General features: G+C 39.7%; 1 protein-coding gene across 3 annotated transcripts in view; it reads left to right on the forward strand.

Moving 5' to 3' along the window:
• The window catches only part of LOC131468048 (guanine nucleotide-binding protein G(olf) subunit alpha), a 59,111-nt gene extending 42,292 nt beyond the window's left edge, over positions 1 to 16,819 (forward strand). For 2 of the 3 annotated variants that reach the window (XM_058641896.1, XM_058641905.1), the window contains exons 6-12: positions 11,612 to 11,666; positions 11,783 to 11,856; positions 12,660 to 12,718; positions 13,072 to 13,192; positions 14,045 to 14,175; positions 14,254 to 14,321; positions 15,562 to 16,819. In XM_058641896.1, coding sequence (XP_058497879.1) covers positions 11,612 to 11,666; positions 11,783 to 11,856; positions 12,660 to 12,718; positions 13,072 to 13,192; positions 14,045 to 14,175; positions 14,254 to 14,321; positions 15,562 to 15,708 — 655 coding nt within the window. In that variant the 3' untranslated portion in view covers positions 15,709 to 16,819. Of the gene's footprint in view, positions 1 to 1,114; positions 1,152 to 11,611; positions 11,667 to 11,782; positions 11,857 to 12,659; positions 12,719 to 13,071; positions 13,193 to 14,044; positions 14,176 to 14,253; positions 14,322 to 15,561 lie in introns of those variants that run through there. The other variant, XM_058641913.1, reaches the window with a different exon arrangement.
• Positions 16,820 to 18,745: the final 1,926 nt, after the last annotated feature.

Genomic DNA, 18,745 nt, shown 5'->3' on the forward strand with positions numbered 1-18,745 from the left:
TTCATTGAGTAATTATTTCTTACTCCATTAAATTCTTAACGTCAATTAACTGGCCAACAGTTAATCATTAACATCCCTAATGGCAAAAGTTAGGGTAAAGGGCTATGAAAAGGATTATGTCCGAGTGTCCTCACAACTGTAAAACTGAGTGTGTGTGCCCTTTTTAGATGGGCTGTCAAACACTAAACATATTCCAGTTTAGCAGTAGGGCCTTGGATTTATTGCAGTGGTTAATGGCTTTATTTCCTTTTTAAGTGTTTGAATTTGCTTTGGAAACCGTGAGAGACAGAGAGTGAGAGCCTAAAGCTGCACAGTGTAACATGCTACATGTCACAAGATTAGCTTCACAGCCTGTGTGTTTTTATTTTGTTTCTGGAGACATTAAGTTAGATCACACTGGAAAGGCTTCACTCCTAAAGAACAAGATACGCAGTTTAAGTAGATCATTTAAAGTGAGAATCTGCATTCAATGAATAAGAAAATAAAAAAGCCTTTTGCACAATGTATCAAATTAGCAATATTGTGCCATGTTTGGTTTGTGTTTACTGTTAGCGTTCAGCTTCACTTATCTTACATATGAAGTGTTGCAGAGAAAAATGGAAATCTATGTCCCACTTAAAGAAGGAGAATTGTGGCTATAAATAGATTTTTATTTTTGGGTTAAAATGTGCGTCCATTTTAAAGGACAGACGGAGACATGGAGTGAGGCTGGTGAATGGCGGATATCTGCGAGTCTGTTGGTGTGTGCTGAATACACACACGCCTTTCTCTCTGACACACACACACACACACACACAATCAGGAGTGTAAAGGCACAGACTGTTGGAGGACAGCAGTGGCACTGCAGGTTCCTTGCGCAGAGATTGTGGAATGGTCGTCCACAGACCCCCTCCTCTCTCTCTCTCTCTCTCTTCACTGAAGCTTCCCCCTCTGTCACTCCCTTTTCGCCCCCTCCCCTTCCACCTCACCCCCACCCCCCACCCCCCTTAGAGCTTATGTAAACTAGCTGTGGAGCCAGGGCAAGCTGAGGCTATTTTTAGCTGCAGTACTGCAGAGCAGAAACTGGCGAGGGAGGGTCACGTGTGCGCAGCCGAATCAAAGGGAGTATCCCGGCAATGCGCTGTAAACAAAGGGAAGGTCAGTAGCAGAAGGTGAGACACAAAACGCCTCTGTGTTGGTTTTGTGTGTGTGTGTGTGTGTGTGTGTGAGAGAGAGTTTGCACACGCATGTACGCGTGACCACTCACTGCCTAACCATACCTCCTCTCCTCTTAATGCCCTGACATAAACAAATCATCACAAGTGTATTAATGTCCCCATATGCTTTCCCCCGTTCACTGTCTCCCTACTAACAGACACCGACCCACATGCACGCATACATACATACATACAGCTCAACTATTACTTCCAGTGTTAAAGACAGAGAGGGGAAGCTGAATTGATCAAAGCAGGGTCTGACAAGTAAGGAGACATTTTGCCGTCTAATCATGACAGAGGTTCCCAGCTCCTCACTCTCTTCTGACATTGAGCATGAGACGAGACTTAAAGTCATAAAAAAAACCCTCCAGAAAAGCTCATGACTATGTGTGTTTAGCATTCTCACTAGCATGTTTGTATCACAGTTGATATCAAACCACGCCGCGCCTGCTCAGTTTGCGGTCGTTGTGTGCTGTAGCTCAGGTTGTGTAGCCTGTAGGCCTGGCTAGCAGCAAGGCTAATGGTTAGCATAGTCCAGCCACACCCAGGCAAAAGGTTTCCCTCCACCTCAGCCACTAGTCAAACAAGCCTCAACTTTCACCTTGTGTGGAATGTGGTCAGAGAGGGACACAATGATATTTTTAGAAGTCTTTTATATTTTTTCTGTCACAGCAGATTGTTTCCCAAGACTGATTGAGCCGTTGCCTGTTTCATCAGACTAGGTTGAAGGAGTTAGCTTGGAGGCTAACATAAGTAAACATCCGGCTCCAGCACAACAGTTTTGGTTGGCTGATTTATTGTCGTAGGCATTCTTAACCTGGAATTCTGAAGCATCTCAATACTGATAACTACTGGTTAAATACTGGTCCATATCTAACCTAAAGTGTCCTGACAAGACTGACAAGATAATATTCTATGTCAGGGGCGTATCTGGTTCCTCTTTGTATGCCTTTGTGGTTTTTCAGTGTGATACTGTACTGTACCCAAAATCAATATTTATTTAGAAATTTAATTCCCATCCTTACTTTGTGTTGTTACAGCTGCTACAGGATAAATAAAGGCGTAATGTTTACGTGTTCCTTTGTGCATATTGGTAATTAGATTTATTTAGTAATGTATCTTCCTGTGTCTGCTTGAGCATAAACACTTGGAACTTGAGCTAAACCTTTAAAGTCTTGAATCTTAATCTTAAAAAAAAGCTACACACATTTGTTTTGATGAACATTCTAAAGATATGTACCAGGACTAAATGCAACGTAATATATTGCACATAAAAAATGTATATATTATAAAACCATTTTGTGTAGAGTAATTTTAGATTTTTGCATTTCATGTGGCTCTGTAAATCACTTTGATTATGAAAGTGCTATAAAAATAAACATACTAACCAAAATAAGTTGATAAATGAGTCAAACAAGAGAAAATGATCTAGTCTCATATTGCTTCATCATCCAAGTAATCCAAGTTATATCTACCCGTGTCTATTTCAGTTTTATAGATATAGGGACAGAGGGACTGTTAAGTGAGCTGTCTATATACATCCACCCGAGCATAACACATGGTATATTTGTGTAGTGCAGTGACATCATTCACAAAAATGTGACTACTCCCCGACACGGTGCTTAATTAATCAGTGCTCATATTTGTTTCTTAATATCTAAATGTAAAACCCATAACCTGTGTTATGGTTTTATACATTATTATTAATGTATTATTATTATTATTATTATTATTATTATTATAAAATAAAGTAAAAATATGTAGTTCTTTAAGTCAAACCACCCCATCGCTAAATGTTCCTTCTAATGTTATTCTTAAAAGTGGTATTATAATAAGAAGAATATTATGGCCTATGGCTGGTCTCACAGAATGTTTTTAAATTAACTCTAAATAACTTGGAGTCACATGAATCAGGCTGTAGATGTTTAACCAAATCACAATGATGTGTTTAATCACTGAATGCTGAAAATGTTATGATATTTTTTTATTCTGTATTAAAACAAATTTCAACTTTAATGTTACCTTTAGTCTCTTTAAGTTTTACTGTAAGTTGTTTTTGTTCTCTAATCCTGTTAGATATGCTGCTGCCTGTCTTTGCCAGGAGACATTTTAATGATTATAATTATGTGTTCTGTTACAATGTCAGATGTCCATAGTAAAAGTGGCTTAAATCTAAAGCCATTTTTTAAGTAATCCTCTGAATACTTTACTATGAGATCGAGGCACATATTCGTTTACAAAAATTGCATACTAAGTATGATTGTAATTGGAAGAATACAAATACCCAACAGGGCAGGTTTACTATACACAGTCCTTCGGCAACAACAGAAAAGCATTTTACCCTACAGGAAATGCTAGCTTTCGAATGTACTAACAGCAGATATTTTAACTTCAGATGGAATTTTGGCACATTGATCACACAGAAAAACCAATAGGGCACCTTTTAGACAGTACAAGCTGTCAAGCACACGTTCTCCACTCGTGTGCTGTGCTTTATTGTCTATTTTCCTTTAAATTGTAACCTAATTTACAAAATTGACATCGTGTTCTATTGAAGAAGAGCTAGAATTAGCATTTAGACCATCAACTCCTCAGGAAAATGTTTACTGACATACAAATCAAGTGATAAGTAGGCTAATTTTCCTTTTACAACCAGCAAGTCACCACTCACTACCAGTGGCTACTTCTGTCTTACTTCCCTGGATTCACTTTTCCAACATCTATTGTATCAACGTATGTTGTCATCCAGCCTTCTTCAATTTTTGTTTTGGTACCTAGTCATCTGTGTGTCCATTATCATCCACACCATTGGTGATTATGTCCACAATGAAGTGTAACAGAACAAATGTTGCTTTACTGAGCATTGCCGTGGAGCATATCATGGCTATGCTACTGTGGGTTAATGAGTGTGGCTACATTGCATTTTTTTATTTGTTTGTTTTCAATGCACAAGGTAGCTTTATTCACTTGTCTCTTTTTGTATATTTTGGGTTGTCTAGTGCTAAAGAGAGGAGATGTTGATGCTCTCATATAACATCTAGTGGTGGTGAATATTGTGTATATAAAATCTTTAAAGAGGCCTGAACATAGGCTGGTTCTGTCAGAAGCAATAATTGGTTAGTTAATATTTTGGTTGGAAAACACAATGTAGCATTGTAGCTTGAAAAACAAATGTACAAATCAATCAGTCAACCAATTGTTTAAGCTCTAGTCCACTTATTTTAACAGTATTAGGGGGAGTAAAATCAGGAGAGTCTGATAACTAATTTTACAGAACATCAAACTGAGACAACAATCCACTGGAATAATCTGCAGGATTCTGACCCTGTTCTCACCTCGTCATAAGCAAAGTAATGACACGGTACATACACTCAATAATCTGGGCAGATATTCCACTAATCACCAACACATCAATTCACTTCAATCCATTGCCTCTGATCTGCTGGTGTCACAGGAACAACATAGTGAAATAACTTGGTAATTTGTACAGACTAGCTGTGTTCCAGTTTATCTGGTTGCTACTGTTTTTTTTTTGTTTTTTTTTTTAAATTGTGGTTGTCACAACATCGACACAGTTACCACTTGGTCATGAAGTGTCATTTTCCAATATGCCTTACCGTAGCCATGCTCCATCTCATGGGACTCTTATTGACTGCTTTGTGACTTGTAACATCCTTATCAATTATCCCCACGGTTCGGCTCTCAACTCACATAACCCTGCGTGTCTAATTTATCAACTGACACTGTGTCTGTCAGGTTGTGACAGAATGCAGTAACTTTGTGCCACTGTACATGCTCCGCAATGCACAATATTACAGTCCTCTCTTTGCAGAAATGAGACTTGTGTTTGGTTGAGTGCTCAGAGAGAGAGAGGGAGAGGGGGAGATGGAGAGAGAGAGAGAGAGGGAGGGAGGGAGGGAGGGAGGGAGGGAGGGAGGGAGAGAGAGAGAGAGAGAGAGAGAGAGAGAGAGAGAGAGAGAGAGAGAGAGAGAGAGAGAGAGAGAGAGAGAGAGAGAGAGAGAGAGAGAGGTATGAACTGACTGGGGTTGCCATGGGAACCCAGCTGGTAAAAGCAGGCAGGGTCAGTGTGGAAGACAGGCTGTGTGCAGCAGGAGCGAATGGATGCCACCCGGAGGCTTGTTTGTGAACTACACAAACATCACAGGCCTGCACAGATCAAGTTCTGACTGAATTTCATATCTTAAATCAAATCTTAAAATAAGATGTTAAAAATAAATACTGGAAAGTTTCTTTCCTCTTGTGTAGATATTGGTGATTCCTAATCACCAGCCATTTCAGCCTGCACTTGATGGATCAAGCTTATGCAATCTGCACTGATACTGTGGACTTCCCTGTCTGATATGTCATTGGTTATTGAGTTTTGATTCAGGGGAAAGAGGAAAAGCTCATCGTCACTAGGTCACCGGTTGATTTCCTAGCGGAACAACTAACATGACACGAGACAGTAGTTTGCAGGTGAGAGAATTGAAACCTGCTCCATATGGTTGATTCGACAATTTTTTCTTGGTTTTCTATTTTTGGCACAGACAAACTCAGTAGCTGACAGATAGTATATCGATGTCGGACTTCAGTATTATTTAGAGAAACCCATCAGTCAATGCTACTGTGAGAACTGTATTTGAGAGCCTCACATGAGTCATGGTTTAGACTCCACTGTAGTTCAAACACTGATTTTGGGGGCTGAGTCTATTTTAAGCCAGGGCAATGTAATGGTCCACATACAGAAGACACTGAACAGAGACAAAAGAACATTACAATATATTTTACATTTTTATACAACACCTTTCAAAACCTCGACTTGATGCAGCCCTGGAAGGTGAATTGGCGGCCTTGAGATAAAGCAGGCACGTTTGTTTACATAAGATTTGGTTTGACTTTCACGAGTGTCTCCATTCTTGCTCCTATATTTAGGAAGCACCCACTGAGCTGCTGATGGATTTTTCTAGTTTCAGATCCATCTTCTAAACTGTGTAGTGTTCCTGTTTAGATGGATGAGACAGACCCAGGGCTCAGATCTTTCCACCAGGTGACCAGGATCTTGCACAACTCCTCCTTTACTTGTCCCACTGCATGTGACTGTGTTTGCTGTACCAGCTCAGTACCTCGGAAATTCTGCATTACGAGCTTTGTTGTGCAGCTGGTTTGTTCAGATCATGGGTGTGATGCAAGAAAAGATGGATGAAACATAAAGGAAAAGGTTTTCATGCCAAGATATTGGATATTGGATGACATTATCCTATATCAGGATTTTGTGATACAGAAAATGAAACCAACTACTCTTTTGTTAAACAACATTTGAGTTAGTTTGTTAGTGCCCCTTCATTTTAACACCAAGGTTGAATATTGTCACTCAGCTATAAAACACAACTGCACTTCAATAAAACAGGACACAGAAAATCAAATAGGCATATAAATTGAACAATTTAAATAAAGCTTTCCTATTGTGACAGTGTTGCTGCCATGTTCAGCTGTCAGTGTTAAAGTGCTTGTCACCAGTCATAGACTAAAGTGAAAGTCCATTGTGTTGGCCTGAGCGGCTCAAAATATGGAAACTATTGATTTGATCCTCTGCTCTGCTAATTAAAGATGCTCCGCTATTTGTAAAAAGTCAACCCAATTATCAAATGAGCACATGAGGCTGGGTGCTGTTGGTTGGTGTGAAGGTTGACTGACGGTTGCAGCGGACATTTTTGAAAAGCAGTACTCGTGTCGTTTCAACTTTGCACTGTGTTTTGTTTTTGGACATATGCGACCCTGATGGTAGCAGTTTACTGTGGCATTAATTTAAGAGTTTAAAAGAAAATTTATGCTGTTTCATTCACTTATTAACTAGTTTTTCCATATGTGTAGCTTTATTTGTATTTGCTTGTTTGTGTGTTGTCAAATCCTCACAGATTTGTCATGGAGCTAGGTAACCCATGTTCCTGTCGTACCATACCATCACCACTAACACCAACATCCCTCTCCCTGGAAAATGTGGTGCCTGAGCCACTCCTCCTCCTCTTCCTCCTCCTCCATCAACAACTGTCCCTCAACCTGTTTTCATGCTTGTGTCTGTGTTTTATGGAAAGATGAGGCCAACAACACAGAAAGACCAGGCCAAGTCAAGTGATACTATCCACAACAAAGCCTATACATAGCAACACAGTCAGGCCCGCAGGACGAGTACAGTGTGTTTTGGCTAAATACAGAGAGAACCCAGCCCTGCTGACAAAGACAGAGGGACTGTTATAGACAAGATAATAGTGGAATAGTAAGAAAGCCTCTTGATATGGCCTTCTTACTGTGGATAAAATGATAAATGAAGAATTACTCCTGGATTAATGTTATTTGATGTTTGCAAACAGGTTTTAAAATGGGGAAAATGCAAAATAACAAATGAAAACTGCAGTCATTGACTGGACCCTCACACTCCTCTGTGTGTGTGTCAGGGTGTGCCACTACCGTGACCAACGCTGCGACTGACTACCAGAAGACACAGCTCTGAATGTTGTAGAATTATGGATGCCGCTCAATAGAAGCTGCTGTTGGTTCCTCTGCCCACTGGGTGGTGCCAGAGAAAAATCACCAATAATAGTTTATTGTGTAAATCAGGAAATGTGCATTTCTGGCAAAAAAGTCAGATGGAAATGCTGAGTACTCGCACCTTTTGATCCATACCTTACCATGGCAATCCATGTCCAGATCAAAACAGAAGAAGACGGGTATCCATCTCTTTTCATGTTAAATATAGCCTTATAGCCAAAAAAAAGGACGCACATTTTGTGATTTGTTATTTATGTTTATGCATGTTCAAGCCACCAGAAATGTGATTATTGTGAGAAAAATAAGAAAAATTACAATAATAGAAGTAAAAGCAATAGAGAACTCTTAATGTCTGCACCTGACTTAAAAAAACAAACAATTGTCTTTTTGGAACTAAGTGAAAGATCTTTGGCCTCCTATTTTCCTCAATGCACTAATTTGCTCAGAATGACCACATCACACAGTGAGCTAGACATAGTTCTGGGAGGAAAGTGAAGGAACTAATATAAACCAAAGGTTTCTGTGGACCTAAAGTGCAGCTCACATTCATGTAGCACTCAAACAAGAGGAGCAGTGATAACTGCACCTAAACCTTCCACTCAGACATTATCTGGAAGGCCACTCAATAATCAATGTTATCTTTTACATTGTTTTTCTTTGTTCTGTTTGTTCCCCCCTCAGGCTGGGTTTAATGGCTATACATGGCTCTCCAGTGCTCCACCAATAGTACTTCTGTCACATGGCAGTCACAAAGAGCTCAGTAACTACAACATAGCTAGGTTTCTGCAAGGAAGGCTTACTAAAAATACCCCCACATTGTTGCAGTGATGGGTCAAAATCTGGAGGTTTTTGAGGCTTTGCTTGTGTTTTTGTCGGAGCAGTACATGTGTTACATCAACATCTTTTCAAATGCAGTCTGATTTGCTGGTTGCGTTTGTCTCAGACACACACGGATTTATAAAGTAGATGTCATTGATTGAGTTTTCTAAATGTTTTTCTTGACTTTTCTAGACAAGTCACCACATCGAGTGGATTTGCATTTTGTCTCTGCTCAGTGATGATGTCGGAGACATTTACATTCAAATTCAAACTTCTTTTTTTTTATCAAGCACAGAAATGAAACATCATTAACTACTTAGTTAATTGATAAACCAAGGTTAATTTCTCAGTTGTGTGAATTTGTTTCCCTTTGTCTTTGTTGATGAGCTACTTTTTAAGTCATTTGTGGTGGGCATGTTATGGATGAAGTGACTGATCGAGAATATAATTAGTAAACTAATCAATTATGGAAATGAGGAAAATGTTAGCTGCAGCCCCAATCAAGTAGTTCGGGCATGTTTCTTTTCTTCTTTGTGTCATCTTCACTCCATGTCTCAGTCTATGTTTTACAACTCTGTAGTCACACGCATACTAATCTGCCTTTTAGACGGATAGAGCAGTGGCTGCTTCCAACATGGGTGTTGTAATTAAGCCCACAAGTAAGCTAATGAGGTAAAGGCTGTATGATTATTCTTTTTTTGATGAATAATTGAAGCCTGAAATGCCAGTAAATGCTAATTAAAACTACAAATTGACATCTACAGTTGCCTAGTTTTATTTATTTATGTATCACTCAATGTCCAAATATTCAGAAATATTCCTCTTCTCCTGCAAATAATGTCATTTAAAAGTTGGAAATTGGTGAATATATGGCATTGTTTATATATTTCTGTCAATGTTTTTTAGTTTTCCTGCAAAAGATGGCTGCTTTAATCAATTCCGTTCCAGCTCTAAATTTGATAATATCCCGAGTTTAAAACTTTTAAGACTTTCTCTTTACTTCTTTCTTGTGGTTTGTTTTTGAATTTTACTGCTTGCTTTACTGCTTGTCTCTTAAATATATATAAGTAGGGGGAAATTATAATATCCATTAAACTGTTCATCAAACCATTTTTATTTACAGAGCCATGATATTCTTAAGCGCCACATTTTGACATTCAGTATCTGTACAGAGGTTAAAGTTCAGGTCCACTAGTTCAATTTTGCAGCTCGTCCAAAATGTATCAACTGTCCAAAGTCCAGGGTGTAAGTTAGTGGCTTTCTGGGCTGTGTGGCCACAAAGGAATTGTGGGAATTTCACATTGTAGATTAGATGCCTGACCTGCCTGTGGAGATTATTGTTTATTACTTTTATCTCATCTGGTTAATAAGTCTGTAATATAGTGTGCCATAAAATAATAATAATTCATCCTTGCTGGTTGTATCTGTTCATGCGCTTTAACCTCCAGGTAAAAAATTAAATAAAAAGGAGTTACGTGTTTAAATATTTGCTCGCAGCTTTTTGTTTCAAACTGAATGTAGATGGCTCATGTTGCATTATGTCCTGGAAATATACTTTCTCTCCTCATACTGTGTGTTGTGTCGATGCACAGGGTGTCTCTCTGTGAGAAAGTGCAGGAATAACCTTACTTGGACTATGTGAGGCAGAAATTAAGTCAGTGTGATGGAAACAATGTTGTGATGAGTGGTGTCTCTGTTCCTAATGTTTCATATTGGTGCATTCATTTCCAGTCATTTAATTCGAGATGGGTGTGGTTTTTTGCGTGCTACTTTTAAAGCTCTGAGTTGATCAGCTATCCTAGGCTGAGACCATGCGAACCGTACAGAAACCCAAACCCTGACCACTGATCTTAACCTGCATCAAGTTGCTGGTACAGAGAGATTGGGTGAAATGATGGGATGGTGAGACGCTCCCTGGTCAACATCTGTATCCATCCAACATACCACTGTCACTCAGCATCTACAGCTGTAGACTCTTCAAGGAATTCCCTTCTCATCTGTTGCTTATTTTACTCATCATTGTGTATATTCAATTTAAAACACTGCAGTGAACATACATATATATATGTATATATGTGTATATATATGTATATATGTATATGTGTGTGTATATATATGTATACATATACATATATATGTAACTTTGAGGTACAACAGATGAATGTTTTACTTTAGATGTGTGACATATCTCTGCAATTGTTAATTGTTTTCGATTCATTAAAAATTGTAAACGCTACATTATCTGACACTGGTCAAGTATCGACTGATTTGAAAATGAAATAGGTCACAAGTTTAACTTCCTATACTTTAATTCAATCTATTCTATTCATTAGGTTAGAAAACAGTACACAGCAGTCACATTGAATGCCTTTTTACGGTCTTTTGCCGGCGTCTGTCCTGGCTGTAGCACTGTCTTTTTTGGGGCCTTTTCATGGTGTGATCTTGATCCTGGGGCTTGAGTAATGCCGTGTTTCCCCAGCGTTGGTGGCCAGAGCCTGGCTGCTGTGCTGCAGAGACTGAACTGCTGCTGCTGCTGCACATGCTCTCTCAGTAGTGAAGAGACAGCAGCAGCAAGCTGTCTAACCTCCATAATAAACCGCCTTATGTAATCACTCTGGCTAGAGACAGACAAAAATAGCTCAGACTGAGCAGCTCTGCCCTCTTGTGGTAACCATGAGCCTCAACACAGGCCTGACGGGCCTCTACAGGGAGTCGGACATGGCGGCTGCATCTTGCAGCGTTCACTGCAGCTCACATGGGCATGAACTAAAGAATCCTTTCAAACAAGAGATGCATTTAATAAATGAGGTCACAGTGAAATGTGATTTGTTATTTGGTTGACGTTAATGCTCTCGTTTTTATCAGGAAAGTGGCTTTTTTCTAAGAGATGATTATGGTTTGGTCTCTCATGCAGTCAGACGTCATGCTTTTCCTAGTTTTCTTGAGTTCAGAGAGTTCAATCTGAACAGGTTTGTTGTTCTCTCTGACTAAACAAATGAATAGACGTTAGAGCTAAATCTGGGTCTCTCTCTCTCCTTCTCTCTTTGCAGTTTCCTGGACAGAATTGACTCTGTAAGACAGAGCGACTACACACCAACAGACCAGGTCAGTCCTCCTGCTCATCTCCTCAGCACATGGGCTACATATTAAAACCCAAAATCTAATACTATTTGTATATAACTCTAAACTGGACATCTCCTTTGTTTTTGTGTGTTTTACAGGACCTGTTACGCTGCCGAGTGTTAACTTCAGGGATTTTCGAAACAAGGTTCCAAGTAGACAAAGTGAACTTTCAGTAAGTCTTTTGCTCAGTATTTATAAAGCCCATAGTTTACAAACATCAGGGATAGGAAGAGTTTAGCTGATTCTACATCTGTGCATAAACAACTGCACTAAACCTCAGAACTCTGGCAGTTTACACGTATCTGAAACATAACGTAAATCTTCTATGGTCTGAGCCAGTTAAAAACTATTGGCCATTGGTTGCAGTTAGAGTGAATGTTGTGTAACTGCCTTGATGATGTCAGAGGAGATGACCCATTTCCACAGTCACAGACACAACATACTTATTCTACTATCTGAAATGTGCCTTTGTTTCATATTATATCATCCTAAATGTTTCTAGAACCTGACTTCCCTTTGGATGTGATTCCTTTTTTTTTTCCTATTCCTTGTTCAGCCATGATGACCTCATGGTCACACAGGGAACTGAAAGCTGTTCTTAATATTATTTATTCATCAATTGATTATTTATGTATCCAGGAGGCATTTTAATGCCAGATGTGAAAGGTTGTACTTTGAGCGATACGGCCACGTTCAGTTTGCTTAGGACGGATGTTAATATCAGGTTTGAATGGAGCCCTAGATCCAGTTTTTCTCAAATCAGACCAGACCTCAAAAGAAAAGAAACATCTACTGTGAAGTGCATTTTATATTAATTTTGATTAATATTAAAGTACTGCCAACTACAATACAATGTGTACCTGGTGTCTTCAGTCCTGTCCCAGTTGGAATGTGAACATTGTGTCCACAAGAGGGCAGTGATGAGTGTGTTGTTGTATATCTTGAGTCTGACCTAGTATTTTGTGTCTTACACAGCATGTTTGATGTTGGGGGCCAGAGAGATGAGAGGAGAAAATGGATCCAGTGCTTTAACGGTGAGACTTGCTCTGGCATCTCTGCTGATAGTACTTTCTCCGACCTACAGCATCACTTCTCCTTCTATTCACACAGTACTGTGTAAAGGTCTTATGTCTGTCAAATTCTTTAAACATTGGCATTTGGATTGAAATGATGAGATGTGAGTGAAAAGTTGATTTTAAATGTGTTATTCTAAAATACACCTGCATCTAGTGATTAAGTCAAGATGCTGTGGTAGACGAAATTGTACCGGCAAAAAAGGGAGAATTTTAATCCCAAACCGACACGTAATTAAGATTAATCAATGCACCGATGAACGGCAATATCATGTTGCAGCCACTGATGCTGTTCCTCTCCTCTCTCCTTCTAGACGTCACTGCTATCATCTTCGTGGTGGCCAGCAGCAGCTACAACATGGTAATAAGGGAAGACAATAACACCAACAGGCTACGGGAAGCCTTGGACCTCTTCCGCAGTATTTGGAACAACAGGTGAGACAGAAATTGAAGTGATATCTAAACTTTTATGTCCACGTGGGCTTTCTTTGCTGTGTCATTTTGTCTTTATCTAATTTTGGTCTGTGTTATGCTTTTTTTTCCCTCTCAATGTTCATCTCACACATCCACTTTGTACGATGTCTAATTAGGTTAAAACCACTGGATTAATTTTTAACTCAAAATGTAGATTAATGATAAAAGTCCACGGACAACTTTGGAAATCTACATATTAATGGTTGAACCAATAAACCAAATTTTGTATTTTCATTTGAAAAATGTTCAACAGTATTGTTGGTGAAGGATGATCTGGTCATGGAAAAATAATATACACACAAATGACTCTTTTCACAGATTTTATGACTTTATAGTTGAGGAAAAACAGTTATTCGTCCCTATTGAATGTTTGAGAGATATTTCTTTGTAAATGAGAGAAAAAGAATCCTCACAATGAATGTCTTTGGACAATATGGACATAACAGAAGAATAATCCTCATGGTTTTCCGTTCTTTGTTTTTCAAACAGATTGAATTGTTTTGGATAAATCTCAAGTGTTGTGCAATTTTAAAGATTAATATTCTTTCAGATGCAGCACCTGCAACAATGATATCCTAATTGTGACTTTCTGATATTCCACTTAAATCTATCACTCGAATTTAAAACAACATTTTAAGTAAAAGTTTATCTTAAAATACATAACAAATAAGCCAAGCAGCATAAATGTATGACTCTGTGACACAGTGGCATCACATGAACACAAGCTCCAGTACGTTATCTTTACTGTGTTTACATACATGTTTGAATACTCGTAGATTTTCTATAATGGCATTTGTGAACATGTCTTTGCAGATGGTTACGCACTATATCGGTCATATTATTCCTGAACAAGCAGGACATGCTAGCTGAGAAAGTATTAGCTGGAAAATCCAAAATTGAAGACTACTTCCCAGAATATGCTCGCTACACCATACCAAATGAAGGTACGTGGCGAACAGAACACCCATATCCTCACACGAGCACGTCTGTTGTGTTGACTGTCAATGTGTTTTTATTTCCAGCAACTCCTGAACCTGGTGAAGACCCACGAGTGACAAGAGCCAAGTTCTTCATCCGAGATGAGTTTCTTGTGAGTGTACAAATATACGTATTATACATAAATGTGGATTGTTTTGAGAGCTGGAGCTGATGAATGTTCTGTCATCGACAGCCTTGTCCTGTTAATTCATAACCCAGGATTTTCTGCTCGTGCTGCTGGATCTACGCCATGTATAAATACCGCCTGTGCATTTTTATGTAGAACTTGATAAACTGCTTGTGCTTGCGCTGACCTTCTCATGAGGACAAGTCGACGGGCAGAGCTGCTGAGCGACACTGTTGTTGTTTTTTATGGTGCTGTATGAGCAGTCCATGATTTATTTAAAATGGACACAAAGGAATCTCACCTCAAGGTTCAGTTTCTAACTTTTTTGAGAGCTTTTCTCGCCGATGCATCACAGAATGTCTTGCTTTTTATTGAGGCACATGTTAGCAGGTCAGGTCGACCGCACTGCCAGCATGAGGATAGTTGTCGGCTATTTCTCTATGAGTTGTGTATGTTTTAGAGCAAATATAGTTAGTGAAAATTATCCTTGACCACAGTTTCAATGTTCATATCTGTCAGATATGTCACAACTTTTTTTTTGCTCATTATATAAGCATAAACGGGCCAGGAAATGTCCCTGATAAGTTTCGATATCTGGCAGTTATGTACAATTTACTACATGTTAAAATAGTGTATTAACAATTTATTGAGGTAAAAACATTGTAGTTTTACATGAACACAACAGTATAAAGCATATTTAAACTAACATTTGTTTGAGTCTTTGTCTCAATGTCCAAAAACAGGCTGAAAAATGGAAACTATGTCCAGGCGTTTTCCCAACGCTCTCCTTCCTGGTGACAAAGATGAAAGTGAAATTACTGTAATAGCGTTCAGAAACTGTTGGGAGTTTTTCCGATAGCACAAACCGTTGTGTAATTACAGTTATACAAAGTGTGCGTCTTCTGTGATGCGCTCTGTATTAAAGGGTTTTGAACAGTAGCTTCCTGTGAAGGAGACACGCACTGCACATGCGTCCAGATTAAACTCATTACAATAGATATATTACTCTCCTCCATGGAAACTAATTGTCGTAAGTATTAGAATAACAATTTAGATTTTGATACAGTTACCCCATCAAAACATTATTTCAGTTGCTATTTGCTCGCTGATTGATTCAAAGCCCTATTTTGCGCACAGGCTCATTGAATGAATTTGACGTTGACCAGGTTCATCACCTGCAGTCTTCATCGTCCCTCTGATCTCTGTCCTCTTTCTGTCCCCTCAGCGGATCAGCACTGCGAGCGGCGACGGCAGACACTACTGCTACCCCCACTTCACCTGTGCCGTGGACACAGAGAACATCCGGCGGGTGTTCAACGACTGCCGGGACATCATCCAGAGAATGCACCTGCGGCAGTACGAACTCTTGTGATGGGAGACCGTCTCCGTCAGCCGTCTTGTTTTCCTCCACCATTGTGCATCCTTGACAAACCCCACCTGCACCTGAACCTCCACCCTCCTCCTCCCCTAAGAAACCCTCAATGAACCCTGACCACCCCTCCTGTCGAGGACTATGAAGTACTACTGAAGTGTGTCAAATACTCTTCCTCTTCTTAACTTCTTAGCTTTTTGTACTTCTTTTTTTCTCTCTCTCTCTCTCTCTGAGAACGATTCATCCCCATTTCACCGATGTAAAAGGAAGGATGGGGAACAAAGTTGTTGCGTGCCGCTTCTTCTTCTTCTTTTTTTTTCTTTTTTCGTTCCTTTTTAAATGCCTTGATTTTTTTGTCATTCCACTAAGCCTTGGGCTACCTCCTTCCCCCCGCCCCCCCTTTGTGTCCTTCTGTTTTTTGGCTTTGTCATTGGACCTGGACTGGTGGGTGTGGCTACGTAAAACACACCTACAGGACCTCAGTGTAGAGGCAGTGTGTGTTAATGTGTGTGTGTGTGCGTGTGTGAGATGACGAGCAGGAGGAATGCCATGTGAGCAAGCGCGCACACGTGTGTGGGAATGTTTGTGTGTCACCTGCTGGATAAAGCCGGCATCACCACCATTAAATTTTCCCCATTTTTAATTTTAATTTTTTCTTTTCACGTCGCCCTCTCCGACCTCCTTCTTCTCTCCGCGCGGAAAGACGACTGGACGCTGAAGATGATGAGGGGAGGGTGCAGAGTGGATGAAGAAATAAATGCACTTTGCATCAGGTTCCTTAATCATTTTTCTTTTCTCTTCTTTGTTTTTTTTTTTTTTGTTGTTGTTGTTTTTTCTCCAGAGGAAGCATACACACAATGTAGCATCACAATATTTATTACCCTGTCACGACGTTAGCTTGCCGAGCTGCAGGGTGGACCGAGCAGCCAAGCCACGTGTGGAGCGAAAGATTACACGATGACAGGAAATCCGACGAAGGCGACGGCGCGATGAAGGATTTTAATGAAGGAAAAGGGGACTGAGCTCTCTGCACCTTAGCCCTGCTGCCTCCACGGACTCGGACCTGCCTCCTTTTTCCACACAAACCATCCTTTTATCTTAGAGATACTGATGGGAGGGGGAGGGGGAGGGGAGGGGAGGGGGAGGGTGGGGAGAGATAAAAATGTATTGTTCTTTTTTTTTTTCTTTTTTGTTAACTTGTACACTGTGCAAGGTTGAATTATCCTGTACAGACTGTAAAATGTAATATTATTTTGTACAACTTAATTGAAAGAAAAACAAATCTACTTGTAGATCTTTGTGCCTTGATTATGGCTGTACCTGTAAATGAGCTCAGATGTAAGTATGTTTTCGACTGCGCTGTACAGCTTGATGTCAAACTCTATCGGCAGCGGAAGACTGCGGGTAGGGGACTTTCTCTGTAGAGTTTAGTTTTTTCTGGTTTATAAAAAAAAGGAAATGCTGTTTAGTAAAAAATAAAAAATAGGGAAAAAATCCTAAAAACCTGTATACATTATGCAAATTAACCACTTACCTGCAGTGAAGACCAGATGTTGCAGCGCCATGCCTTTTTTTCTTTCTTTTATTGGTTTTAAATTTTTCCTCCTTTTTATTTTTATTTTCGTTTTTTGAATTTCACAGCTTTAAAGAAACATTGGGAATCCATTGAGAAGTGTCCAAATTGCAACCTGGTGTTGTTTTACTAGGAACCAACATTTCTTTTTTCTTTTTCTTTTCTTTTTTTCGATATGAAGTGTGTCTGAGATCTGTACTGATGTGCGTGCCTGTGCGCATGTGTACGTAAAAACAAACATAGACTCACAGACGCATTGTGTGTGCGTGCGTGCGTGAGGGCGCGTGAGTGTGCGTTGTGTGTAAAATTTTATAAATGTATGTACATGTAAATTTATAGGTATATATAAATATATATGTACAATTATACATGTTTAATTATGTGTGTGCCTAGGTGTACATACCTATGTATGTATACGGTAAATATGTATACATACACACATAGGGAAGCATGTTTAGAATGGAGATGAATAAATGAGAGCGTGCAATATTAGTAATTCTTTGGTCCTTTGGAGCCATAACCAATGGCACAGGCACTATGAATGTGTGAGCAGCACCCAACAAGACAAGCTCTTCTCCTTGTACAAACAGCATCAGCCTTTTCTTCTGCTACAGTACACGTCTATCCCCAAAAGAGAGTGAACTGACTGGAGGTGCAAAAACCTTGTTTGGCCTGGGAGGATGATTAAATGACATTTTTATTTTCTTTAAATAAAGAGGCACATTAGAGGACTTTGCTTTATTTCCACCTTGGTGTCCAGATGTGTCCACATTTGTTGCCGTGTTTTGCCTTTGTTTGTTTTTGGTGGATTTTCATTTGTGGCGCTGAAGATGCAGACACATGATGGGGTTCCTATATGTACACAGTACACCCGGTGGCCAATTTATTAGGTACATTCATTCAGATAATGCAGTCTTACCCTCTTAGAGGTGTTGATTCAGCTGCTTGATCCCCCTCTTAGTCTGTGTTGCGTCACTTTTAAAAGTTAACAAATGTTCATCATCGCATTGAAACCTTTGTCAAGTGGGTTCTGGTTGCTGAGTAAGCCGATCAGCGCCACGCCACACAAAATACTAGTGGTTCGAACTTCTGTCGACTGGCGACTCTCCCACGCTGCACACAGGAAGTGATTTGTTTCATGTCAAGACAAACAAATCGTGAGATTGTGAGACGGCTGCAAACAGGTTGGAGTACGACTGAAGTTTTAGAATTCTGCTCAAACCCGATTGGACATCAGTAAATGCTTCTTTTGTGATGTCACTCACTCAGTCACGTCTGACGATAACACTTGACCAAGCCTGTTTACACATGAAGTTAAAGTTAAATAGAGGTGGCATAATGGCATAAAACGTATCTATGAATGGTAATACATATGGCTAAAAATACAATAGAAGCGAGAAGGCAAGTTTCTAGCTGTTAATAACACCTAGAGAAGGGAGGCTGCAGGGGAGGTGGCAGGGAGAC

Source organism: Solea solea, chromosome 1 (assembly GCF_958295425.1).
Source record: "Solea solea chromosome 1, fSolSol10.1, whole genome shotgun sequence".
NCBI lineage: Eukaryota > Metazoa > Chordata > Actinopteri > Pleuronectiformes > Soleidae > Solea > Solea solea.